General features: G+C 42.5%; 1 protein-coding gene across 5 annotated transcripts in view; it reads right to left on the reverse strand.

The window, feature by feature from the left end:
- Positions 1–15930, reverse strand: part of PRCP (prolylcarboxypeptidase) — a 59655-nt gene extending 43725 nt beyond the window's left edge. Inside the window, exons 1-2 of one of the 5 annotated variants that reach the window (XM_087433524.1) lie at positions 15891–15930; positions 14509–14691 (exon numbers count right to left, since the gene is read on the reverse strand). In XM_087433524.1, the coding sequence (XP_087289650.1) occupies positions 14509–14676 (168 nt within the window). In that variant the 5' untranslated portion in view covers positions 14677–14691; positions 15891–15930. The other 4 variants (XM_087433527.1, XM_087433525.1, XM_087433526.1 and 1 more) reach the window with 4 other exon arrangements.
- Between the last annotated feature and the right edge of the window lie 25 nt (positions 15931–15955).

Below are 15955 nucleotides of genomic sequence, written 5' to 3' on the forward strand. Positions count from 1 at the left end.
AAAATGAAGGTTGTGATTCATTAGTGGGTTATAAACTCAATTTAGTGGGTCACAGTCAGCTTTTCTCTTTAACAAAATTGTACACTATTCAGGAACCTAGCTACAGAATTTAAAATTATCTCTATCAGGAAATTTTACTAATCTAAATGCCCTGAACCATTACCCCACTGTGGGTGTATTAATTCTAGGGCAGGATATTCTGCACCCTCCAGAATTCTGGAGGGATAACTACCTGTTAAATCACATTCCAAGATGTAATGACATTTTGGAAACAAGAGCCATTTTCACAAAACAGAGCACAGTTAACAGCCAAATGAGTGCTACAGACAATAAGTACTAGGGAGCCCGGAGAAGGATAACTCATGGTAGGCTGCGTCAGTTGGGAAAGGTTTCCCTGAGGAGGTGTGGTTTAAGCAGGACCCAGCAAGGCCTGGATTGGAAAAGAGGAGAGGAGGAAAAACCATAGTGCCAGCTAGCCTGGACCAAGGCTGAAAGAACAGAGGGACTGAAGAAGTTTTTTAATAGTTTAGCTTGGAATTACATTGGCCTGTACAAGGTGGTAACCCTGAGAATGTAAAGGAAGGGTAGAAACTGGGAAGGAATCATGGAAAGGTCTTGGTGATTGATTGGATTTTGGTGTGGTGGTGAAGGGTGGATTTTGGTGTTGAGGAATCAGATGATTCCCAAGTACTCTGACCGGGAGGAGAGTAGTGCCATTAACAGTAATGTGAAAAAATAAACGGAGTTTTAAAGGGATTATTATGTAATAACATTAATATTTGTTATAAAAGTTTAATTTGCTTTGAACACCTATACCTCTGAGTTGCACTTAGGTATCCATATGAGGGGTATTAAGCAGTATAAGCAGGATCCTATTCTTAAGGCACTCACTACCTGGAAGAATCAAGGCTGATACTCAGCCAGTTCTTAAAATATTGAAATACTTCTATACCAGTTGGCAAATAATTACCTTAGCACCTTGAGTGATGCCCACCCCCTCTCTATGCCCACCTGCCCCACTGCCTCAGTCCCTTCTCCAGATCTCTAGACCTAAAGAACTAATCTATGGCACTGCAAGAGGGCTCAGCTCTATGACCAGCTTCTGTTCTGATTGGGCAGGATCTATGCCATATTGGTAGTAACTAGGCAATATATAATAAAAGCAAGTGCTAACAGCATTCAGAGGAGGGAGTAATCACTTCAGCTTGGGCCAGTTATTCAAACAGCTCTTGAGGCGTACACTGAGGATAGACTGATGGTTATGGTCCCAGCACTCAGGCTGCCGACAGTCTAATGAGGACACCAACATATAAACAAACCATTACAATCCAGAGTAGTTGCACAGAAGTATCTACAAAGTGCAATGGGAGGCAAAAAGGGGATAGTAGTCGATTACCCTGCCTGTGGGAGAGAAGAAAAGCAGTCCCATAAAATTTCACAGAGAAGGTGATGCAAGACCTAAGCAGTGAGGGATGAACAAGAGTTTGCAAGGCAGAGAAAGGAGGAAGACAAACCATTCCAAGCAGAGAGATACCAGCACTGTATCAGCCACATCCCAGCACAGCGTGTCAAAACAAGGAGATGACCAATGTGTAATGCCTGGCACACACTGTCAATAATAAATAACAATATATAATAAATATTAGAGATTTTCTTCTAGCAGATTTATTCCTCTGATTATGTTTTTAAAGGTTGATTCCAAAATTCATTTGCATGCTCTAAGCCTACACTAACTGAGCAAGGGACAGGGCAGTCAAGGTATCCTGGGAGGCACAGGGTCAGTCAGTTTGGAATGTAAAAATTAAGTACATGGAATCTGCAAATCAAACAGAGCCGAGTGCACTTGCTAGACGTGTGTAAGCAAAGATGAGGGAAGGACAGTGCTGCAGCCACCCAGACCCAAAGATGAGGGAGACCCAAGGTTGCTGCCATTGAGGAGATCACAGAGAGGTACTCAGCAAATACGAATTCTCTTCTCCTTTAAAGGGTGGTCATTTTCTAGAAATTAGACTTCATAAAAAGGCAAACAAAAAGCTTGTTTTGGTCTGCACTGGCTGCACCGGTCATCGTCATTTAAAGCCATTTGTTCAAGAGAAAGGAAGCATCCAGCGCCAAGGAGAAGGGAGTCCTCACCACTGCTTTCCAAAATTGTTGTCTGAGCTGCTCCTTCAAAGGAAGAGGCCATCAGTGCTCAGGAAGTGACAGAGGTTTCCGACAGTTTTAAAGGACAGTGTCTGCAGTGTGACCCGTGGTTCAAACTGCATAAAAATAAAAATTCACTGACAAACGATAACAACTACTTCCTCACTTTCCTATCCACTGAATCAGAGCCATTGTTGGGGTTGCAGTTCCTTGTCTGAATTAGGTTATTAAATCACAATGATGTTGGCCAAACATTCCAGTCACACACCATCAGGAAAACTTATCAAAAATGCCCCTTGTGTGTTAAGGCTGAAACACACACACACATACACTTTTGCACAAATAAAATCTAACCAGTACCAAAGGCATCTACAAAAACTTTGGTTTTTTTCCTCCTGAAAACCACAATGTTATGTGATATAGTGGAAAGAGAAAAGAACTTGAAGACAGATCTGAGTTTGAGTGCCAATTCTGCCATCTATTAGAGCTCGTTACTTCATGTCTTTGAACTTGTTTTATTATGTGTAAAATGAAAAAACTAATACCTATCCCAGAGGGGTCTTGTGATGATTAAGTTGGATAATACATGCATGCAAGTGCCCAGTAAGGGCCTGCAGGATGTGACGGCTTGATGTATTACTAATACATTTTTGTAGGGTATTATTAGCACGCACCTCCCAAGTCTAAAACCACTGCCAAACGTACATACAAACATACACAATGATACATGTTAGATGTTTAATATTGCCACTTATGAGGAAGAAACTGTGATATAAAACTTTAGCAATTTGTTCTGTGTTCACTTGAAAAACCATGCATGATACTGCAAAGTAAAATTTAAAAAAATATTTGCAGCTACCTTGGAACCAATGACAGCAACAGGGCAGTGACTTGGTGACAGTGAGAGCCTTTTATTCACCAAATATGATGTGGCCTGGTACATGATATCTTTTTGCTTTTGACTTTCTGTCCAGTTACCAGTCACCAGTGCTGTGACAGTGCAATATACCTTCAGTCCACATTCATCACTGTATAATTTATATAGCTCTGAGGGAAGGCACATATTGCAGAAATAAAACATGATTGCTTTGGATATCTTATTTATAAAGAATTTAAAAATAATCTGTGATAACACTTTTATCACTTCATATGCTGAAGATATGGATTATAAATCCATATCTCAAGGGACTGAGATGGCAGGATAATATTATTACAACCATGGCTCAACAGCAAGGCTTCTCATCAAAGTAGTTAAAGAGATTAGCTGAAATTTTCAGTCTAATATCCTTTAAAATGATAACACTTTATTAAACAGAAGAATAGGGCCAGCCCCGTGGCTTAGAGGTTAAGTACATGCGCTCCGGTGCTGGCGGCCCGGGTTCGGATCCCGGGCGCACACCAACGCACCGCTTCTCCGGCCATGCTGAGGCCGTGTCCCACATACAGCAACTAGAAGGATGTGCAGCTATGACATACAACTATCTACTGGGCTTTGGGGGAAAAAAATAAATAAATAAAATTATAAAAAAAAATACATAAATAAACAGAAGAATAGTACTATTATTCTAAACACAATGTTAAAAGATGAGACCAGTATCCAGGCTTTTAAAGAAAACGAAATACTTAGGTACAGTTAACTGGGCTTGACTCCCTAATCCAGGGGCTGGTAGACTTTCAAAAGCAGAGCGCCAAACAGGGGATCTTTGTTCCTTTGAGTTATCGGGCAGGAGGGCGATATGCAAGGACTTCTGCAAGTGGAGCGGAAGAAGAACATGTGGCAGCGACTAGTCCCTGCAGCGTAGATTAGGGACATTCACATGAATCTTATGAACTTATTCCAAGACAAATTTTGTACACGGACTGCTGGGAAAGCTTAAAATGGAGGATTTGCTGACAGAATTAGGGTAAGCTATACTGAGCATCAAGCTTAAGGGGACAAAGGTCTAAAGTAGTGACTTCACTCCTGCCTCACCAATTTAGTCTCCTCCTTTATTCCTTTGAGAGTACCTTTTTGTGACTATCAATGGAGGTCTCCTAACATCTTTTATTCTAGAATGTATAGAGCTACCCAAAAATATCTCATAGTCCGTTTTATCTTAGAAGGTTTCATAATCCCCTTCCGTGGTTAACAGTTTCCATTCATTTAAAGCTCTTCTTTCCATAACACAAAGCCAAAGTCAGAAGAAAATTCTGCATTGTTGAAACCTCCATTATGATTTTTTTGGTCTCCAAAATTACCCATCCTGGTGTTAGAAAGAGAATTGAGATTCCTCTTATTTCTCAAATTTATTACTATCTAATCTTGATTTCCTTAATAAAGGTGACTTCCACAATTGTCTCTAAATCAGGCCATGAATTACAAAATCTTCTGTCTATTCCAGAAATACAGTTAGTACAGAGGCAACATGGAGCAAGGGCTTTGATGTCAACAGAGCTTGGTTTAAATCCCGGTGCCTTCACTTATCAGCTGTGTGATCATGGATATATTACTTCACCTCTGAGCCCTTTATTTCTCTATAAAAAAGATGCCGTACCTTCCTCCAGAGTGAAAGACAAATATATTAGGAGCACTTACGTAGTACGTGTCACAAGGTGAATGTACCTACTCTGGTCAACAGAGCAGTGCTCTGCCCCACACCACTTCAACACCAAGCTATGCTCTTAAAGTTAACGAAAGCTTCAGAGAAGGAATACCCACAACATGAGTGTGTAAATGGAAATAGGGACAATATTGACCTCACAGTGTTGAGGGCCCATCTCCTACCTCGTCGTCTCTGACCCCCTATCCCAGGCTTTACTGACCCCCTTTCAGTTCCTTCAATACGGCCTGCTCTTTCCTAACTTAGGATCTTGTACGTGATACATCCCCACACCTGGACAGAAATCTCGATCATCTCCCTTCTCCTGCTAACTCCTACTCAGCTTTCTGGTCTCTGCTTTAACACTCCCACTGCCTAGAGGATTCCCTAAAACCCAAGACTTAGGACTCCATTGCAGATCCCATAACTACTTCCTTAAAGCACACATAACACTTGCAATTACTTGTCACTATCCTCTTTCCCACTAATCTGTAAACTTCAGGAGGTCTGTCTTTGCTTTCCACTTATCCCCAGCTACTAACACAGTGTATGGCACATAAGAAGAGCTCCACAAATATTCATTGAATGATTATATAACTGTGCTGCTTTACTACATAAATGTAAGGTATTATATCAGCTACAATACTGCTGTGACACTTCACTGTATCACATAACCAAATTGCAGAGCTGCTCAGAGAAAGCTCCTAAAGAAATCTGCCTTTTCCTAACCCATGTGGGCAGCCCTCACAATATGAGCAGCAAGAAAGAAAACACCTTGAGCTTGACAGACACACAGCAGCTGCCCCTCTCCAGTCGCAGCACTGGAGGGCAACTTGGAACTAACTGACGTGTATAATAGATAGTAAGGATTTACAAATGAACACAGTTAATTGGCCTCTGTTTGCAAATGAAAAACCAAAATCATAAAAAGAACTGCCTTTACTTTAGCTCTCTAATAAATATGGGCAGTTCACAATTACCACAGAAGTAGCCTTTAAGGAGACAATTTTTATAATGTGTTCATTCTTCGCCCTCCCCCTAGGCCTCACCCAGACAGACACAGAACAAAGAAACAACAGAAACTGCTACACTCCCTCGCAGGACTCTTTCTCTGTAGATACGCTGGGAGAAGCGTCAGCACAGGCAACCCAGCCACAGCTTCCAGATCATCAAAATAAGAGATGAGAACAAGTAGGCCTGTTTTTATTTGCCTGACATTCTACCTTGTTCCCCAAAAGCATTTTAGACAGTTGAAAATCAAGTTTCCATACTCTTCCTCTCCCTACACACACACACACACACACACACACTTCTCTTATCTCAGTGTGTAGGGGAAAAGATACAGATTCAACAAACATTTGCAAAGACAATAAGTAAAACAATGTGCAGTATGCTATGGAGGAGTATAGATACTTACAGGACATGGTTCCTGCTGTAAAAGCGGACTAAGACAAGAGTACAAAAGATTTTAACATAAGGCTAGAGCACATGCCATGAAAGAAGTATAAAGAAAGATCCGACCAATCACACACTTTCTGGGAGATTAAGAAATGGCTCCAGGAGGACCCAGTATCTGAGATGGAGCTTAAAAGATGGATGGGATTGATAAAGGAGGGAAGGCCATGGGAGAGTCAGTCTAGGCAAAGAGAACAATGTGGACTAAAGCATAGAAACAGGAAAGGAATGGGCATATGTGCAGAACAGATAGAAACTGGAAAGGTGGGAAGGCCTTGAATGCTGCAGGATTTTGTTCTTAATAAATTAACAATAAGGAATCATTGCAGGTTCTGAGTAGAAGAGTGGTGTGACTGGAAGAAAGGTGATTAATATGACCCATGGGGACGGCAGTGGAGGCAGAACTGCAGCTAGCAAGGACGGCAGTGGAGGCAGAACTAGCTAAAAGACTTCCAATCCAGGAAGGCAGTAACAGGGGTCGCAACCAAGGATGAAGGCCATAAGTGAAAATAACAGATATACTCTGAGGACGGAATCAACCCAACTTGGTAATTACAAGGGGTACAGGAGAAAGAAAAGCCAAAAATAACTGACATTTCAAGCTTTAGGGACTTTATACTTTCTGCTCGCTCTCTGATCCAGTGTTCCTTCCTCAAAGAAACCTTCCTGAGATAAAGCCTTTCCCATCCGCTGTACCCCATATTTACACATACATATCACCTTGCTTATTTCCTTCAAGACAATCATTACAATCTATAACTATCTTATTTATTTAAGGTTTATTTCTTTATTATCTACTTATTTCCTTACCAAAAAATAAGCTTCATATGAGCAGTCCATCTGTCATCTCCAGAACCATGCCTGACATACATGCAGACCCTCAATAAATATTTTTTAATAAGAGTGCAACTGTGAGAAAGCTGGACCAAGTCATAGCCAGATGAGTCTGGTTCTGAGTCAGACCTACAAAACCTCCAAGTAGAAACATCAGGAGGCAGATTGAGGTAGTGATTAAAACACATAACGCTCGGTATCTCAGTTTCTTTACCTATAAATTGGGGATAGAAGTACCAAGACCTCATAAGGTCTCTGTGAGAATTAATGAGCTAATATGTGTAAAGTGTTTAGATCACTGTCTGGTACATAGTAAGAGCTCAATAAATATTATCTATTATTACTATTATGATTATTCTTGGAGAAATGGGTCAGAGAGGGAGAGAGAGAGAGAGAGAGAGAGAGAAATCTATGGATTTGGGAATGATCTGCAAAGCAAGCCCTGAGATGAACCATGAGCTCTTATCTTTGAAAAGCAGACAGATGGGAGGAGTTGGAGACTTAGGGAGAATACAAGCTCTGGCCCTATTTAGGTGACCTTAACTCCTGCCCCCCTCTTCGACACAGGTACAAATTTCTCTGGAAACATTTCTTTCCTTTCCTCTCCCCCTCTTCTCCTCTTCCATTCAGCAAAACCTTAGGTTGAAATGAGGTAGAACAGGGCATTGTCCTCTTTTTCCCCCTAGCTCCACCAAAAGAGTTCCTCATCCCTGGCCCAACTGTGTATGGAACACAGAATGTAAAATACTTAAGGAAAAGATGGCAAAGCAGCCATGGCTAGGCAGCAAAAGAGGAACAAGAGCAGTCATCGGAGGCGACTTGATGGCTCGCCTCCAACCCAAAGGGGTTTACCCAGAGGCATGGTGCTAGGTGGTGACAGTCTGGAGTCCGAAGGTCCAGGTTCTGATGCTGCCACATACTGCTCATGTGAGCCAGGACAGGTCAACTGCTTTTTTCTTATAACAGATTATAAAATGATGCAGGTTCATTATAGATAATTTGAAAAATACAGAAAAGTATGAAGAATAAAATGAAACATCACCCATACCTTTCTACTATTGTTAATATTTTAGTATATTTTATTCTACTCTCTGTGCAGCTATAAACATATTTTAAACATATTTGACTGTCTCAAGTGGTAGTTGATTTCTCTCTCAAATCACTGGGCCTGGAGGTAGGAAAGGTATTCTCAGTGTCCCTAATTCTGCCTCCCACTTCCCCAACCCACTGCCTTTAAATATTATGTCATCAAACTATATTACCCCACTACCCCTCTTGCTACAATCATGTACTGACCCCTGCTTCCCTTTCCCTCATGCCTTGAAGATTTTAGCTCCTTGTTCACTGTCATTCCAACATAACTCCTTTCGAAAGTCTTGAGTGATTTCAATATCCTGGCTCCTGAGTTTCTTTTTCTCCTCTCCTCCAACGACCTTGTCCTCCACCTACCTTGGTCACTAACTCATGAGCAAACCCTAGATCTTGTCACTCCCAGTAACCGTAATCCTGCCACACTCTCAATTTCAAGTATTCTACTTCCTCTTATCTTTCCAGCTCATTCCCTCTACTACTATTATTCCACAAATCCTTCAACCTCATATTATCCACCCTTTCACTGTCCCTCAACCCATCCTCACTCCTCTCCTTACTTGGTTTAAATTCCAACGTCCATGAGTATAATCACTCTCTTGTATACACGCCTCAGCCCCCATGTCTCTCTCTCACTTTGTTTTACTCATTTGGCAAGAGGGTAATCCTGGTTAAAAAGAACTCTCCACCAACTCCACATCCATACCCAAGAAACTGAATGTAGTTTAAGAAGCATACAGCCATGTCAGGTGGTCTTACTAACTTGCAAGAGACTTCAAAACTGCCCTGCCATCAAACTTGATTTCCCTAATCCAATTACTTTCCTTCACTGCTAGAGGAGTATTTACATCGTCTGTCTTCCCCATTGTCCTCTTCCCCTACTACTCTCTCCCTTGGACACGTCCCTCCAGCCACGTTGGCCTCCCTGCAGTTGCTCCCACCAGGCGCAAACTTACCTCAGGATTTTTGTACTTGCTCTTCCCTATGTCTTGAATGTCTTCCCCCAGTGCCTAGAATAGTGCCTAGCACATAGTGGGCACTTAATAAAAATTGAGTAATGAATTTGGAAACACATTGTACATTCAGTTTTCTATTTTGTTTTTCATTTATCATTAATTCACGAACATTTCTCCACCTTGTAAATATACTTCAAGGCCATTATTTTTAAGGGCTAATAATATTCCATTGTATGGATATACCACAGATCATTTATAATTTGGGATTGAAAAACAGGAGATTTACAAGTGGGATATTTTGGATGTTTCCTCCTTTGATCTTTTCTGAATCTCAGTAGTTTCACCTCTAAAAATGAGGATAATATCCACCTCATAGCATTGTTATAAAGACTGAATGTGTGATATAAATAGATACAGACATCAGTTTTGTTACTACTGCTTACAACACAGAGGCATCATAATGTAACTGAATGAAAGATCATAAATCTTGGAAGCACAATATTGTCCCTTACTAGCTTGACCAAGACACTTAACCTCTATGAACCTCAATTAAACTATCTATTTTTAAAAGTGATTGAAAGAAAATTATTTCAAGCGAGGAAAAAAGTTAATTTCTATGCCTTAGTTACAAATATTAAATTATATCCCACTGATAAAAAGACATATATGTCCTCTTTATGTAACAGAAAACAGTTCACATTGATTTTGATATTTTCATGATAAGGGATGATTTAAATATTTTATTCTGAGTGGACGGGGGGAAGGTAAAGCCCTACATTAAGAAACTGCAAGATAAAATAAACATTTACCATTTATTGAGTGTTTACCAAGTGACATAACTGTGCTAAATAAGCACTTTACACATACCAGCTCATTTCACAACAAATCTGTGAGATGAGTAGTATAATTAGCCCCATTTTGCTGATTTTAAAAATGGAAGCTCAGAGTAACTTCTCTGAGGTTACTCAGGCAGTGGTAGAAACATAATTGGTTCTCAAACTTGTATGGTAGTCAAGCTTCATCAAGTTCCTGACCCTCCATTACTTAGATCAAGGTCAATTCATCATGTCTAAGAGGTGGACTACATGATCTCTAAGACTCTTTCTGACAATGATTCTGTGAGCAAAAACAGAAATCAGTTCAGAATTTACATAATATTTGCAACAGTATACTCCAGGTCTAAGAGGAAGGCCATCAATAGATGAACCAATAATAAGAAGAGGACAAGAAGGAAAAAAAATAAATAGAAGAAGAGAAAGAGCAATAGGCCCTTCCAAGGCACCCAACACAGCTACACTGTACTAGACACGAGGGCCACTGTGACAAGGGTGGGAAAGGGGAACCCAGAACGGGAATTGAAAGTAGAACAGTAAGGGATGTACATAAATTGAAATAGCTTAGCCCACTGATGTGACTGCCTCACAGTAAACAAGGAAGGAGCCGTAGGAAGGCCCTGCAGGAGTCAGTGGCCATAAGCTCAGTGCTGGGTCAAGATGCAGCGTTCTAACATAAACACTGGCCAGTAGTTAAATAGGAATAGTTGAGTACAGATGACTGACCACTAGGTTTCTAGAAGAGGCATTACCACAACCATCATGCATTTGGATCAATCTGAAATGTATAACACTCTGGAGACTGCGGTTTTAGGACAGAGCGGGGAAGGAACCAGCAGGTACTCTATTAAGTTCCTTAAGTTCCTACCATGTTCCAGGCACTGAGCCTCAATGTCCTCATAATGACATTGGTAGATGTGATAGTTAATTTTACATGTCATCTTGGCTGGGCCACAGTGCCCAGATATTTGGCCAAATATTCTGGATGTTTCTGTGAAGGTGTTTTTTGGATGAGATTAACATTTAAATCAGTGGACTTTGAGTAAAGCAGTTTACCCTCCATAATGTGGGTGGGCCTCATCTAGTCAGGTGAAGGCCTGAATAGCACAAAAGACTGACCTTTCCTGAGCAAGAAGGAATTCTGCAAGCAGACTGTCTTTGGACTCAAACTGCAACTCTTCCCTGGGTCTCTAGCCTGCCTGCCTACCCTGCAGATTTCAGACTTACTCACAATCATATGAGCCAATTCCTTAAAATAAATCAGTCTCTCTCATTTATTTAGACACATCCTATTGGTTCTGTTTCTCTAGAAAACACTGACTAATACAGTAGATATTATTCTCTATTTCACCACTGAGGAAAATGATGGCCTAAAAGGACCCATTCTCCACTCCCCCTTATCTGAGGGGCCTGGGTGGGAGGTGGAGGGTAATGAGAAGCAGAGAAACTTTGTAACCATAGGCCACACATCCCAAGGAGCCCTTTACACCACTGCATCACACATGGACCTAGAGCCTCGATATACCCAAGTCACATACGATCCTTTGTCTAGTCTCTTGATTCAATTATTTTGGATAAAAGAAATCAAATATTCCTACTAAATCAACCATTTGAAGATTTTGAAAGAACAGGAAAAATAACTGGTAAAGAATGGAAACAGGGCCAGCCCTCTGGCATGGTGGTTAAAGTTCCGCACACTCTGCTTAGGGTTTGGATCCTGCGTGCAGACCTATACCACTCGTCAAGCCATGCTGTGGCAGGGACCCACATACAAAATAAAGGAAGACTGGCACAGATGTTAGCTCAGGGCTAATCTTCCTCAAGCAAAAAAAGAGGAAGATTGGCAACAGATGTTAGCTCAGGGCAGACCTTCCTCAGCAAAAAAAAAAAAAAAAAAAAAAAGAATGGAAGTAAAAGATAAAAAGAAAAGTAAACAAAAAATGATTTGTATCAATTAAATGATGGTAGACTTTGCTTCGCTTAGGCTTTCTTTGGATAATCATTCACTCACTCCCTCAACAAATATTTATTTTGTATTTTACACTTCATGGGCTCCTCTGGGTAGTGGAGAGTGCTACCTAGGTGGGGGACAAATACAAAACAGTAACTGTGCAGAGTGAAAAAAGATCAACAAAGTTGCCCTAAATTTAAGAAAGTTTCACAGAAGAGGTGACATTTCAGCTGGGGGATAGAAGTGTGAGTTTAACTAGTGGAGAAGAGGGACGGTGTTCCAGATAGAACTTCTGATGCAGTAAAATTCAATTGAGTCTATATTCTATGTTGCTCAAAGTGTATGTGTGTGTTGGGGGGTAGGAGGAGAGGGGGGCTTATGGCAGGATATGAAGCTGGAAAGGCCAGCTGGGGTTATGCAGTGAGGAACAATGCCAAGGATTTTGACCTTTACCCTGCAAGTAATCAGAGTTATGAAGGATTTCTAAGCAGGGGAGAGACAGGGCCATGGGCTAAGCATTTTTACAGAGACCATTCATGGAGCTTATGTGTCTATAAGGACAACTGGGAATAGCTTGGTCAGCTGGACAGATACAACCACAGATAAAGAAAATCATTATAAAGTTTGGTAAAAATTAAACCTTGAATAAAAACTAAGCCCTATAGTTATAATAATAATGTTTAATATTAAAAGACATAAAAGTATTTCATGTGCTCTAACCAAAAAACTTAAAGGTGGTTTATATATACATAGTCAGTCTCAACCAAAAATCTATGGTCCAGAAGTTGGCAACTATAATAACCATTATTATGCAATAAACACATATTTTCTCAAAAAAACAAAATAAAACTCAATTGCAGTCGATGTAAGGAAAATTATTATTATGGTAATAAATATATATGTGGAATCTGTCCTAAAATATTAACTAAATATAAGCCAGAGGGCAAAAAGTGGCTGAGTAAAGCCAAACATATTTTGCAAATCACCAAAAACGGAAAAAGAACAGGCCTTAAATTATCTTTCTAAGGAGTAAAGTGGTCAAGAAAAGCAGGTACAGTGAAGGAATATAAATTCGGAGCTAACAGATCATTTGTTCTCTTCTACCCTTTTGTTCCCCTCTTTTACTGCTGATAGTTCTCTCTTTTTCATCATTCCTAAAGAGATTTTAGAGATCCTCACTCCAATAGTTTCCCTTCAGTTTTACTATAGCAAAGGAACTCTGTCTATAGTAAACAGTCGCATACACAATCCCAGTATATAAAACAGATAAAAGCAGAAAGCTCAGGCTGAAAGAGGCCAGCGAGAGGGGGTACTAGAGCACCCAACTTGGCCTCCACTTGGGCCTTCCCCCACCGTCCCTCTGAGACAGTTCCCCAAAGAGCCCCTAATTTTCCTCAGCAAAGTGTGAAACACACTGCTCCTTGTCCAAACCTCTCAATTTACAAATGAGGAAACTGTAGCCTAGAGTTAATTCAAGTGAGCTGCCTGAGAAAAAGACCCCTGTTTCCTGGTACCTCTGCTAAAATTAAAATGCTTTCTCTTCCTCATAAGCTCTAATTTAAATTTCTGGGTTAAAAACCATTTCTTATATGTTCTTCTACAAGTTCATACCATCCCTCTATCCCAAATTCCTATTCAAAATTCATATAGGTCAGTAACCATGAATTTAATAAATGAGGTCAGATACTCTGCTAGAGATATGTCATCTGCTCTCATTTAACCATCATCAAATCCCCAGATCAAGAAACTGGGCTCAGAGAGTCAAATTATCTCTTCCAAGAGAGAACTTACCTAACTTATCCAAGGTCACAGAGCTGGCAGAGTGGAATCTTGGTCTATCTGACTCCTAAAGTCAAATCTCAGACTCTTGTACCTCTAATCCCAATCTTTCCCAAATCCTTGCCTATCTTTACACAGGCTCCTAGAAATACAGAACTATAAGGGATCCTGTCATTTCACACAGGATGTACTTTTCCACCCAGGCTTGTTGGGAATGCCTCATGCTGCGGCCAAGCACCAAGACATCAAGCCTGCCTTAAACCTCTGAACTCAAGCTTCAGAACCAGAGAGATGCTAACCTCCACCTCCTCTCCCACTCCCAAATCTTGACACACTTCCCTTACAAGCATGAGCTACATATATATTCAGTCTTACGGACAATAGGGAAGGTTAAAAACTCTTAGTAAAAAGACTACAAAATCAACTTTGAGCCGAGCATGAGACGACAGGCTGGCATTTTAAGTTTAATAAATATTATATATTATCTAATAAGACACTGGAAATTTGTATTTAGGGGCTGCTTTGGGACAAAGGATGACTGTCACACGGAATAAGGACCAGAGTTGGCATTAAATAATTTGAATTTGGTGGGAGGTCAAGGGAATTTGGATTAGGGCATCCTCTGGGAAGAGGAGTTGAAGTGACTGTTGCGGTCAATTACAGAAGAGTGTGGAACTAGGACTGATATTAAATTGTTGTTAACGGGAGTAGAGATTTTAAACAGAACTGAGACTTAGGGCACCATCTAGCAAGTGAGAGCCAAAGATCGGACAGGTCCTAGGCATTAGGGGTCTGAAATTCCGGGTGGGCTCCGGTGGCTGGGGTCCTGTCGGCTGGGCTGGGGACTGAGAAGCCCTAGTCCCTCTCACCCACCCCCCTCCCCGCCTTACCTTCTGTTGGATGTAGTGAATCGAGTACTTCATGGCTACGGCGGGGCGGGATGTGAAGCTGGTTGACAAGTGCAGGTTGCTGAGGGCCTTCAGGGCCGGCGGTACGGGGACAGCGGCCCCGGGGGTCAGGAAAGCCAGGAGCAGAAGCAGGAGGGCGCGGCGCCCCATGGCTCAGGCTGGCGTCTGCAGTCGGGGTGGGAAGGAGACCAGCAGATGCAGGCAACTTGAGCAGGGTCCGGCCCGCAGCTCCGCCCGCCGCAGACACGCTCCTCCCAGGAGAAACCCAAAGCCACCACGCCCCTCAGCGACACCGCCCCAACCCAGGTTACCCAAGCCACATCGCCCCCGTCCCCATCCCAGAGGGCGCCGCATTTCATTTCCCTGTCATGCTATCCCCTATTTAGGTCCACCTTCATTGCAGTCACACTCCAAGTCTGTCCTTATCATTCCAGGGCTTCCTCCCACCTGACCGCCGAATCCCATCCTTAACTATACCACCCCCAAGTCCACCTTTCCGCCAGGTCACCCTATATCCTCGCCTTTACCATCCCCGCCAGATTCTGCCGTCTGCCTCAATCCCATTGCCACACCCCTTGCCCTCTGCAAATCCCCTATAATAGTAATAATAGTAGCTCCCATGACAATTTAGTGGTCGTTCACTACATGTCACTATTTCACTAGGCACAATGGCACACACATCATCTCGTCTAACTCAACCATCACAGCAATCTCGTGCCTCGTGTATGATTGTTATTCCCATTTACAGATGAGGAAACTGAGGCTCAGAGAGATGCGGGGGCTTGCACCGGGTCACTCGGATAGGAGCAAGTGGAGCACGGCTTCGCAGACCGCTCGGTGTGGCTCCTTGCACCGCACCTCCAGTACGTCGGCCTAACCACCTCCTGTGGTACTTCGCCCGTGGGTCACCCCAAACCTTCGTCTTGCCGGAAAAACCCATCCCTTACGGAGGTCGCCCGGCGGCCACTCAGTCCGCGAATCTCGCTCGGACCCTGTCCTTGCTAGGTTACGCTCCCTTTCTCCTCCTGGCACCCGCTAGCCCACTGCAGACCCCGTCCCCCCTCCTCCCACCACCTCCCCCGGGCCTTGCCGTCCTCCTCGGGCAGAGCCCCCTCCCTTCTCCACGGCTCCGCCAACCTCCCCCACCCAGATTCCACGCCTCCTGCCAGTCACCCGCTGAACCCCAGTCCGAGGGGCACTCCCGCCGGATCCCACCCTCCCGGGATCCCTACGCCGAGCTGGGTCAGCGCTGCCCCAAAACCAACTTTCCAGACTGTACTACTGCTGCACCAGTCGAGGAAAAACTTTCCCCAAATCCTGCCTTTACCCCCAGTTTAAAGAAAATGGTCGTTCCCAATGCTCACAGGATCTCGTGGTTAATCTCCTCCCTCGGCGGCGCCTTCTTCTGATTGGCTCTGAGGAACCAAGG

Source organism: Ceratotherium simum, chromosome 7 (genome assembly GCF_057802395.1).
Source record: "Ceratotherium simum simum isolate JZ-2026a chromosome 7, ASM5780239v1, whole genome shotgun sequence".
In the NCBI taxonomy this organism is placed as follows: Eukaryota; Metazoa; Chordata; class Mammalia; order Perissodactyla; family Rhinocerotidae; genus Ceratotherium; species Ceratotherium simum.